At 38.1% G+C, this 12896-nt stretch overlaps 1 protein-coding gene across 1 annotated transcript in view; it reads left to right on the plus strand.

Annotated features, from left to right (window-relative positions):
* Nucleotides 1-12896, plus strand: part of LNX2 (ligand of numb-protein X 2) — an 83796-nt gene that overhangs the window by 31725 nt on the left and 39175 nt on the right. The window contains exon 2 of the mRNA XM_072404625.1: nucleotides 11768-12258. Coding sequence (XP_072260726.1) covers nucleotides 11858-12258 — 401 coding nt within the window. The 5' untranslated portion in view covers nucleotides 11768-11857. The remainder of the gene's footprint in view (nucleotides 1-11767; nucleotides 12259-12896) is intronic.

Consider the following 12896-nt stretch of genomic DNA (forward strand, 5'->3'; position numbering starts at 1 on the left):
TGTCCTGCAAACACAAGCAATATATAGCAGTGGAGCGGAGGGCCATTTTTTCATGTGATTGCCTTCTTCTCTGTGCAGTTTATTGGCAGAATGATCTCCTGTCTGACAAACTCTAATTAGTCCTGGGAAAGAGGGAAAAGCAGGAAGAGAGCGGCCTCTTGGGATACAGACTACATAGAAACTAAAGTTTTTTTTCTAACTACTCGGGGTCTTTGTCTGAGGTTTGTACAGGGGGGGGGGGTCTCCAAGGAGTCTGTTACTGAGGTCTGCACTGGGGGTCTGCTACTGAGGTCTTCCATGGAGGTTTAAAATGAGGGGGATCAGTCACTGAAAGGTCGGCAGCAAACCGTACAGTACAGTAGATATTGTGTGATCTATTTGTTCTGACTATATTCACTGTACCCCTTTAAACCATGCCATTATTCCTCCCTTTTGATCCATGCCTATTTTTCCCTGTGTCACCCTATGGCATCATGTAATCCCTTTACTTGGCTATACCGCTTTACAAAAATCTAAAATTGGGAAGTATGTGAATGGGTCATATGTAAAGGAATAGCCAACATGTTAGCCTACCAAAATATTTTCTATTTGGTAAATAAGACCTTTGATGCTAACAATAAAATCCATGCAGTTCTCAAAGTCTCTCCGGTGACCTAAAGCCTAGGCAAATATCACATGGTCTCCATATTATCTTTTATGTCATTATGCAGTAAGATAGACTGTCAGGGTTCAGATTAAAATTATTAAAAAACTTTTATTCTGCTAAAACTTCCTTTAGGGATCAGGTACAATGCATCTGAAGCACTTTAATATTTTTTTTCCCCAGTGACATCATTACAGTGACATAAGAAATCTACTTTGTGTTTGGGATTATTATGTAATGGCACAGGTCACCCCAAAGAACTATACTTCCCATGAGCTCTATGCTTTTTTTTTTTTATTTAATTTCTTCACATTACTGCCTTATTGCATTTAAGACATTTCGTTTAGGAGGGCCAGAGGTCAGCTTTAAAGAAGTGTTCTGTAACTTCCATGTTAAAATTTAATCAGGACATTTGTCTACATTTGCCATGGCACATCATGAACAGTGGCAGACCTCATTGGGAAGGGGTAAGAGCACTTGGTAGCTAAACTATAGTAGCTATTGGTTGCTGTAGAGAAGATGTTCAGAAGTCATTGAAGTGCTGTATTATTTTTATTATTATACTGTATTTATATAGCGTCAACATATTACGCAACGCTGTACATTAAATAGGGGTTGCAAATAACAGACCGATACATACAATGACACAGGAGAAGTAGAGCACCCTGCCCAAAAGAGCTTACACTCTAAGCACAATCTAAAAATGTTCTCTAAGAGCCCGTGTATGTGTAAGGAAAGAGGACAAGTATCAAAGACAAAGTTAATTACTGTTCTGTCCTAGAATGTCAAATATAACAGAAAGGATCAAAATGATGGAGTTGTGCTTTAACACAAAGTACCTTCTATTTAAGTCTTAGAGTTAATAGCATCTTTTTTTAGGTTGTGACATGTATTTTTCATGCACGGAACCTTGAAAAAAATACTTTCACGCAATGACTTTATCTTGTTAGGCGCTCCCAGAATCCTTTGCGAATAGCCATGTCTCACCCAGTGATATTGAGGTGTCTGGGACACTCTGACAATAGGGTGCCTGTAGAATTTAAATAAGACCTAGAGCCCAGGCTGTACATTGCTGCATGCTGTGCGTAATTGTGACTTTCAAATCGGCGACCTTGGTAATGAGGAGAAAAAAATCATTATTCATGTACTCTGTGACTCTTATCAGGATGTGGAATTCAACAAGTGACCTTGAAGTGCAGATATAAACTGTTATTAATGTGTGGTCTCACCAGTCACCATAGGAACACACTTCACCAAAATAAAAGATGTGAGGGACGTTGCCTTTTTTTTTTTTTTACATTTCAAGGTGGTATTTACTCTCCTTGAACAGCTTTTGCACAATTTTCTTTTGCATTTTGATGCAACTGGAAATAGGTTTTTGATTGCATTTCAAAGCACAATTTCTTTTTTTCTCTACTTTGCAATAGGTTGCCAAGAGTGAGGGCATATAAGTATATCCATAATGGTTGTAGACATTTGTTCTCATAAAACCTAACTGAACTTATCTCAAACAAAATGGTGTAAATCCTTAAAAAAAGTACAACTTTGGACAGCAGTTAAAATTACAAGGGTAATGCTTCCCCATTTTAATTACACCCTTTGCAAGAATCTGACATTTATTGGAGAGTCAAATTCTTGTAACTGTAGCTCCCATAACTCCTACTGAAAATTAAGTGACACCACCAACATCCTTTGCTTCTTTACTTACCACTTCTTCCTATAAAAAGGGGAAAGAACAGTGCTACTCAACTCCCAAAGTGAGTGGACCTTTACAGGGAATTACTGGCATAAATATAGCTAAAAACATTATTTTATTTCAAAAGCATGAATGAATGTTATTGTTCCTTGGTAAAAAAAATAAGTCCATGCCCCTGTTAACACTGATATAGGTTGATATGCCTTATTGCTTGCCTTTTACTCAATTAGAAAATTATGACACCTTGGTCTGTCTTTTTATCTCAACTGAAATAACACACTAATTATGTATAACAGGCGACTGTACTAGAACATGGATAATGTATCACAAACATTGACGTGTCTGTATCCAAGACAATTTCCATTCATATAGATATAACATGCACTGGCATTTATGTATGTAGAATTATTCTTGTCAATATTACAGGCATTGATGAACCCTTATACAGATCTGATCCTGTTGACATCAACCTAATGTCAGGCATTACATCTGTCTCATTTAAATTTTAATATCACTTTGGGTAAAATGTCTTGGATTATTACTGATTTTGCCATTGATCTTTGTGATGCTCAGTTCTGAAATAATGATATGTTATATTTAGTCCTAATTAGCTTTTGGATATCTACCGTGTTTCCCCGAAAATAAGACCTACCCCGAAAATAAGACCTAGCACTTTTCCCCCAACCTGCCCTAATATAAGACCTACCCCGAAAATAAGACCTAGTAGAAAAAGAAAAAAAAAATACTCACCGAGCGGGAGACAGCGGGCATACACACTCCGGAGCCGCACAAGCCAATGCTTGCCTTGCAGTTCCGGCTCCTGTCACAGGCGGAGTGATATTACATGCACTTCGCCTGTCAGAAGCCAGGAACTCGGCTCGCGTCTTCTGATAAGGTAAGTTTTTTTTTTTTATTTTAACCAGCACAATTACGGTATAAAAAGAAAGAAAAAAATAAAAATGTGAGCAATCATTGCCCCAGCCACATTTTGTGCTGATTTTAGGTTTGTAAGGACAAGCTGGCTGATTTAATACAGTAACAGTGCAAGAAGAGAAATGCTGAATTCAGTAACCAATACCGGTAGCAATGAATCAATGAAGAGTTTAATTTACAATTGGGTCACCATATAAAACTCTCAAATGCACAGAAAAATAAAAAAAATAAAAATGTGAGCAATCATTGCCCCGGCCACATCCACTGAGTGCTGATTTTACACAGATCCACAGATGCTGTACAGTGCACCTGTGGGTTACCGTATCTTTTCTGGTGCACTGTGCTGCATCTGTGGATCAGTGTTAAAGCACCTTAATACGTTAACCACTTCAAAATGTGCCTTTTTTTATGGCCATATTCATACATGAATATGGTAAGTGTTTTTTTTCATTAAAAAAAGTATATAAGACCTACCCTGAAAATAAGACCTAGTGTGTTTTTGGAAGCCCAAAAAAATATAAGACAGTGTCTTATTTTCGGGGAAACACGGTATATATGTTACTCTGCTATCAAATCCCCTGAAGAAGTGGTGGTTACTGCAAAACGCTTCAGGACTTTTTGATTAGAGTGCACTAGCTATTTTGTTACATATGATAGATTGTGATTCCAAGCCATGTATTTATTTTTTAATTGCTAATTTGTCATGGAATATGTAACATTTTGCTTTTGAAATAAAAGAAAGTTTTTTATATATGTTTATGCCAGTAATTCCCTGCATAAGTCCACTCACTTCGGGAATTTAGTAGAACTGTTCTTTTCTCTATAAATATGCTGTTTTTGGGGATATGGCTTTTTGGGTTGTGTATTTCATTTGTTGGTACTTCCTCTTCTTCTGGTACTTTTTCTTTTTAATGCAGCTCCGCCAATAATTACCATTATCATGGTTTCCTGTCTGATTTCCACATGGACTTCACATTGTCTTTACTCATATTGATATTCTTTTTGGTCCACATTAGCATTTTCTGTTCATCCATTATCTACCGTTGTAAATACATCTTCAATTTATGTTTTGCTTGGTTGAAAAGCTGTTACTTCTATTTTTTTTCTTGTATTCTCTTTCTTTCTTGAAATAGAAAATTAAGTGACACAACAATCTCCTGGTAATTAATATATAATTGAGTGACAAAAAAAGGTTTGAAAACAAATAGCTGCAATTAAAACGCCAGCCTGACACAACCCTTATAGCTAACGACAGATACCGACAGCAGGAGCGGATTGCAGATAGCTGTAACAAGATTTTATGTTTATCATGCAGCCTTGACATCTTCAGAATGAGTCGGATGAATAATAGTGCTTTCATTACATACATCTGCAATGCTTTCCAGATATCAGTAATGGAGCCATGCTTATTACTGCACACAGGAATCTCCCTCTCTTTTGGCTGCCATGTAGAAATGGTGAATAAACATAACTGCACCTGCATTTGCAGGTGGTCACTTTTTTCTAAGTGAACATAACTGTGAATGGGTGGCGAGAACCAGTTCGGAAATTATACCTAATATGAATTGAAGTTCAGGACTTCAATTCCAAATAGCCCTAATAGTGCTTACTTGGCATGTGCACCAACCACTCCTGCCACCTCCAATCAATCAGCATGCAGTAGGGCTGGCGGGGGCTGAAGCCTGGTACCCAATAATTGCCTCTGACTCCACAGCCCTGGTGGTAGAGCTGGCTGTAATGCTTTTGGGGTGGTAGGTGCCAGACACTTTCCTTGTAGTAACAAGACTGAGCTTTTGGAAACAGGGCCACGTCACTACTAACACTTTTAATTGGTAAGGTGGTCAATTGCAAAAAAAAAAAGTGTTGGAATGAATATAATGAGTAATGACCTATAAAATTGCTTTATAGATAGGATATACAAGCAGCATATAATGTGATCATGTTGATTCATTAACAAGTACATGCATCTATATTTAAGTAAGACTTCACTAATGATGTACAATAGTCATACAGTAGAATGCATTAGTTAAAGGGTTATTGGTTGGTGATCATAAAGAGATATTGTCATCTCAACCCCAACACCCTTCGCCAGATGGCTTCCTCGGGGGATTCTCTAGAGACTTTAAACTGATTGATGGAAGATATTTCACATTGTTATGTTTCAATGTACAAAATATACAATATAATACAATATACAAAAATGGATAAATTGGTGTCACTAGGTGAGTAAGTCTATTACGTATTTACATAAGTGGTTGTATGTACCCACTCTGGTATGAGAAAATTATTTGTGTGTGTTAGTGTTGTTATTTCTGTGCCTAGTGAATTGGTTAGGGTGGGTTTTTAAGAATAGTTTAACTCGTAGGATTATGAGTGCTGTATATCAATTCTTTTAAAACTAGTGGTAAAAATTTATAATACGTTCTTTAGAATAGACATTGACTTACTTTTGGTGACTGATCTCTTGGTCACTAAGATATAAAACTGATAGTTTCAGATAAAATCAAATGCTATTATTGTCTAGGTAAAAAGTTATTATAATTAGGATTTTTTGTGTTTAGAGAAAAAAAGAATTTAGAATATTAGGAATTAGGTAAGTTATAAAAAAATTTACACGTAAAATGGCTATATTACTGTGCAACACATATCAGTATTTTAATTTATATGCTACAACGGCCATACTGTACAGCAGGGGTGCCCAACAGGTGGGTCACAAAGGCAACAGTCATTTTAAAAGGAGCTTGCAAGCCAAAAAAGTGTGGGGACCCCTGAAGTTAAATTTTAACAATAGTACACGGACAGCAAAAAAAATAACCTGGCAGGGATTTAACTCAAAATTACCTTTTCATACCTTTATAGTAAGAATATTAGGGCATGGTACATAGTACAAACACAGCCAGTCAGTTCAGATCAGTGATTATATGCCCCCCGAAATAGTCATTTTTTTGGAAGTTATTCATTTTTACTTTCAGGAATAGTTCCATGAACACTGATTTCCATGAAACTTTAATCACCTGAGATTAACATTATTATTAAAGAGGAACTATACTAAAAACAAACAAAAAAAAAAACACACACCTTCAATCCCGCAGGCAGACATATCCGGTCCCGCGTTGTCCATAGCTGGCGCACCGGGCACCGCCATCTTCGTCTTCTCTCCCGGGTTCTTCGGTTCTTCATCCTACCTTACCCAACCAAGGCGCGAGATCGGGCGAAGATCAGATGAAAAGAAAACTGTGCATGTGTGAGATCGGAAATTTTTTTTTTTTTGAGCTAAAAGGCTCCTTCTGAGATGCTCAGGCATGCGTAGAAGGAGCACCCAAGAGCCTCCCGAGATGCCTGACCTAGGTGGCCGAGAATTAGGAAGTGGTGCTGCACTTCTTTTTTTTTTTAAAGGATGTTGCACCTAAAACAAAACAAAAAAACTGAATTTTTTACCCTATATAAAAGGGTTCTCTACCCTTTTATGTAAAGTCAAAACTCTGAGTATAGGTGCGCTTTATTTGATTATATAGCACCAACATAATATGCATTACTTTACAGAGTCCATAGACTATTAGTTTTATACTTAAATTATATGTGAAGGCAACAAAAATGCTTTCAAAACAAATTCCTTCAATATTCCTTCCTCAATATTTAATATATATATATATATATATAATATAATTATTATTGTTTTTTTAGATGCAATGTACTTTCCTAACCCTTTTTTCCAGTATGGGCAGGAGGATGATGTCTTAAATGTGGTTGGCTGAATGTTCCCAAGGACATCAGTCACTTACTATGGGGATACGTTTCCCTTCCCTAGGCTAGAGGAAACATGGTCCTAATTCTGGCTTTGGGACTACGGGCTGTGTGCCACTATCCTGTCCTGTATCTGATATCAACAGGCTCAGGGATGCAAACTGATGACCATACTAGTACAGACCTGCTTCAGTGCTAGGCATGCCCAGAAAGCACTACAAGAGAACAGGAAACAGGTATTGGCATGGAAAAGACAACACAGTAGCAAAAAAATCACCAATTACAGGGTAAATAAAAAAGAAATACATTTAAAGCAGTTTTAAAAATTACACGCTTTTGGTACATTAGACTCGATGATAGAGAAGTAAAGAAAACCTAATTTAGGATTTAGCCACACAGCATAATATTACAAGACCTTGATTGTAATGGTAATATGAATTAAAACCACAAAACCAGCAAAAAGCAAGTTACCTTCTGCATGCCTCTCTCTTCTTTACTTTGGACAGGATGACAAATAGCTGTGTTTAAATAGAACCAGGACTAAGACTCCCATGTGTATTACTCTTCTTGCTGTGTCTTAGTAACAATATCACATTATTATTATACATTAGACCAGAGCAGAGGTGATTAGTGAATTAAGGCCAAATGATTGCTATCAACAATATTTCCCATGTGAATGTAGGCGTAGGTAATGTCCGCAAGTCTGCTTACCTAGATTGACAGGAGGCATGCAAGTAAAGCTACTTACACACGTTCAATGGTTCTCGCCTGATAATCGGCCCAGAGCTGATATCGGATGAGAATCAAGGCATGTGTACAGCTCCTGTTGTTCATCGTCCGAACGACCGTCCTGGCGGATCCACGGAGGATGGACGACGATCGATTCTAATGCAAGGGAAGGGTGAGAGCCCGCAGTGGAGTGCCGCTCCACCGTTCTCCCCCTCCCCTCTCTATATAGCAGAACAGTGCTGTATGTATAACACTTGTTAATGCATCCTGCAGTCCTTGTGAAAGATCCTTTCCAACGACAATAATTGCAGGTGTGTATACAGCTTAAGCCTAATTTATTACAGATAATGTTGAGCTGTCAGCTAAATGTTAGTGTGGGTTTAATAATGTTCATGCCTAGTATAGGGGACAGCAGTGCAAGACTGATCAACAACAACTTGTAGCTGCATTGCGACCCAACCTCACCTCAAATCCTGTTTTTGCTGGATTACCTTATCAGAAGAGTCCAGTATACAAACATGTGTGAATGCACAGCTCCGCTTGTGAATGGTTCAGGATCAGATGACAGAGTGTACCGCCGTCATACTTCTTGCTGATTTTTGGTTTTAGTCTCATGGATCTTTTCTTTTCCTGTAGTTGTATCCAATTCTTTATTAAACTATTGGTCTTAACATAATGCTGTACAAAATAATGATTGATCAAAGGCACTAATTATTATTATACAGCGCCATCATATTACTCAGTGCTGTACAAAGTCCATAGTCATGTCACTAACTGTGCCTCAAAGGAGCTCACAATCCAATGTCCCTACTATAGTCATATGTCTTTAGTACATTCTAAGGTCAATTTTAGGGGGAAGCCAATTAACCTAACTGCATGTTTTTTGGATGTTGGAGGAAACCGGAGTACCCAGAGGAAAACCCACACAGACATGGAGAGAACCTGCAAACTCCATGCAGATAATGTGCTGGCTGGGACTGGAACCTAGGACCTAGCACTGCAAAGGCCTGAGTGCTAACCCCTGAGCCACCATGCTGCCCATGCACTAACGCACTGCCTGGAGGAAAAGAAGTTTATTCTCTGGATAAGGAAGGGATTCTTCACTGTAAGGTCTGTGAAAATGGAAATGGCTCCCACAATAAGCAGTTTCAGCAAATACTATCAATTGCTTTAAGAAAAAGCTGGATGCTTACTAGAAGCACAGAATATAACTGGGTATTAAAGCTTTAAAGTAAAGATAACAGTGACTGTTGATCCAGGGAAATCCGATTGCCTCATGGAGTCAGAAAGGATTTTTTTTCCCCTGTTGGAGCAAATTGTACCAGGGGATCTCTTTTTGCCTTCCTTTGGATCAACTATGTCCATAGAGTTTTATATCTGGGATATGTTTATTTCCCCAGTGGTTAAACTTGATGGTCTTTTTACAACCTGACTTACTATGTAACTATATAACTAAGTTCTGCAGTGTGCTATATGTTATTCCATCATTTACAAATATAATTTTCTGCATGTTGGTAGGCAGGCAGCTCATGCAAAACAACATCCTGTCTTACTTAATAAATTCCTACTGATTATATCTCAAAGTGTGTTATCTCACACTTAGCTGCAGTGAATCCATGTTGGTGTTCTGTGACTTTTATGTCCTTAGAATGGCTACCACTGAGGAGTGTTTTTTTTAAATTTACAGATATTAAGAAATTCTCTCTGCTTTATGTAAGTATAGTTCGTTAGTTCCTATATAAAAACAGTTTCTTGGTGCACATATCAAATCCTTGAGATGCTGGAAGGTATAAGATGGCACAGGTAGGCAGATTTCTATTACATATTCATATTATGTAGCAGTGTAAAGCTGTGCATTTAGCTGTTTGGCAGTGTTCCACTTTTACACAAACCCATACTTTGCCCATTTAGTGTTACCTTCACATATCTCTACAGATCCAGACATATCCAGCCTTCTGCTGCTGCACATTCTCCCTCGGCATGCGCAAATGTGTTTATAAATTATAGCAATATTTAATTAATATTAATTCAGAGCTGTTTTTGTAAAATATGATGACCTCATGACATCTGTGGAATAGAAATGCAGCCGCTTATAGATTTTCAAAAATAGCCAGCAGTAATTTCCTCCTTGCACAGTGCTTAATATAAGTTTGTTATCTTCCTTCAGTAATGGGAGTAATAACATACAATCGTCTCCCAAGTGAATTTATATTTTCTTTCAAAATAGATCAGTTTTAACGACAAGAGCTGCAGCTTTTAGCTGTATCCACATTTATAACACCACGGTAAATTGGATGCAGCGAGATGTTGAGTAGCACAGAATGTGTGATTAACATGCTGAAATCACTAACACTTGCTTGTCATTTGTAACTCAGTGATTATTTGTTCACAGGGAAAAAACAAGATAAGCCCTATTAATATTCTACTTCATGTGATTAGAGTCCTTAGGTTCTGTTTTACCTTTCTGACATTGTTTGGCTGTAGACTGGCTGCCTATAAACATTAGTGGGATGTGTAGAGATGGTCAGGGTACCTTGATGACAGTAAATCTCCGCATTGCAGGCCATATACTTTTATGCCTTACACATTTATGATAGGTTAGGAGGTTAGTGGCACAGGGTAATGTTGCTTTAGGCAGTTATTTTGTGGGAGCGTATCAACCAGAAAAGGTGTTTTTCGACTTTCCATTTAATCCCACTGAAAACTACTGGTGAGTAGGTGTCTAACCACAAGCATAGGGTTTGTCCTCAATGTATGCAGACCTGAAGGTGAGGACTGTAGTGACCACAGATTGTGCCATCAAAGAGCAAACAGTAGTGGGTCAACAGCAAACCTATAGTTCACTGTGGAGCTGTATTTTTTTTTTTTTATAATAATCAGAATTAAATGCAAGGTTTTGGCGTTGCCCGGGGCCTCTTATATAAAATGTTACATGATATGATTAATATGACAAAGAAGGTTTATTTAATTAAAGAGTATACCTGTATCTTTAGTCCAGCTGCCATTAAATTATTTGCTTGCCACCTGAAGTGCAGGCACTGTATAGATGCTTATCTTTAGTGATTTCCATTGTGGAGCCCAACTCAGAGCAGAATAGGCTTTCTTATACCTAAATCTGCTAGGTCTTTTTCTTTTTGACGATACATCACAGACCCATTTTTTTCTATTAAAGAGCTGTGCTAATGGAAGCCACTGGAGACCGAAAGCAGTATGGCTTCCCATAGGTACCTGGTGAGTATAATACCAAGCAAATTTAGATTAAGCTGTCTCATTTAAATCCAACTCCTCTAGTTTTGATAACTCCATGTTTTTTTGCATGGCCTTTCTGCCAGATGAAAGCCAGGTGGAGAATGTGACAACATTTTCATCTACAACCTAATGGTCCAAATGGACCTGTTCCAAATGGAATGTTCTTTGTTAGGAAAGGCTTAAATGCTGTTTAGTTCACTGACAGTTCATACAGATTGACCCCAATGTTCTGGTTTTTTGGTTTTCCAAAATGGAATCTCACTGGTCTTATTGAATAGGGAAAAAATTCTGGTTTATATTCTGGTCACTGGAGTGCTTTTAAAACAGCCAAATGTAAAAAATGTATAGGAACCCCTCTACATGTGTGCAGAACACTGTGCAATAAAGTAGGGGAGTGCGTGAATCCTTATGAACATGAAGAAGGGCATTTGATGAGTTTTGAGTTTGAAACTCTTCTGCCAGATAGAGGACGTGACATTTTCAAATACAACCTGTACTAAAACGGCCTGTTCCATTTATATATATTTTAAAAACTAAGATTTTGGTTTGCAGGGATTTTTGAGTTCAACAGTGTGAATTAAGACACGCGCATGGAATATATTCGTAACGTGACTGCGCACTGTAATTACTGCATGTACTTGCATATCTAAAAATGTTTTAGTGTGACCCATTTCACCAAGTTCCCAGCGTTCTGTTTCAGTTCTTTCCTATGTTACATTCACAGCATATTTCTCTTTCTAAACTGAAAACCTTTTCCTTTTTTTATTTTTTAGGAAGACAACTGACTATGATCCTTTCCAGTATGCTATGTTGATGGCTAAAAGAGTGACTGATTGTTGAGTTGTATCAGAGTTGGGTTCAATATGGGAACGGCGACTGAAGAACTGGTGGTGGCAGAGGATGATTCGTCATTGAACCCCCTTTGCTTTGAGTGTGGTCAGCAGCATTGGACAAGGGAGAACCACCTGTATAATTATCTGAATGAAGTGGACGATGACCTGGTTTGCCACATTTGCCTTCAACCATTGCTGCAGCCGTTGGATACACCCTGCGGTCACACTTTCTGCTACAAGTGCCTCAGAAACTTCCTACAGGAGAAGGACTTTTGTCCTCTGGACCGAAAGAGGCTGCACTTTAAACTGTGCAGGAAATCCAGCATTCTTGTGCACAAATTGCTGGACAAGTTGGTTGTCTCCTGTCCTTTTTCCAATGCATGTAAGGACACCATGCAGCGCTGTGATGTAGAGGCTCATCTCAAAAACAGGTGAGGCAAAGTAAATGTGTACTAGCAGCCTGGAAATAATATATATCTGTTCAAGGAACAAAATGGCCCTTTCTTAAAGGCCAATACAACCCAAAATTGAAAGCTCGTTTGCATAATGGAAAGGTGATTTTCATGCTGGCTTCATGGCCATTACAGTTCTTTATTATGATGATATTATGTTCTCCTAGTGGATTCTCCATAATGTGAAAAAACATACAATGTGGTAATCCAGATGCATCATACATTGACATTTCATATGCATTCATGTGAATTCCAGGTGAAAAAAGTGACTCTTCCAGTATGGGGGGAGGAGACCAGGACACAAACTACTTCTGGGAATTCTTGCCATTGGAGTCTGCAAGACTGGGAATCTGACATACACACATTCTCTGGTGCGGAATGTTCCAGGCCCATGAATTTTCAATGGCAGTGATTGGTTTTTCACCAGAGAATGTCTGCTGAATACCAGATTCACTTGTTTATAAATGATCCAAAAGTGATATAATTAATAATTGCACACCATAAACTGACCTTTTATTGTAAAACCTATACCAGGGGTCAGCAACCTTTACTATCAAAAGAGCCATTTTGCCTCCTCTTCCACTAAAGAAAAATAGTCTGGAGCCGCAAAACATAAC

This window comes from Pyxicephalus adspersus, chromosome 1, assembly GCF_032062135.1.
Source record: "Pyxicephalus adspersus chromosome 1, UCB_Pads_2.0, whole genome shotgun sequence".
Taxonomy (NCBI): Eukaryota; Metazoa; Chordata; class Amphibia; order Anura; family Pyxicephalidae; genus Pyxicephalus; species Pyxicephalus adspersus.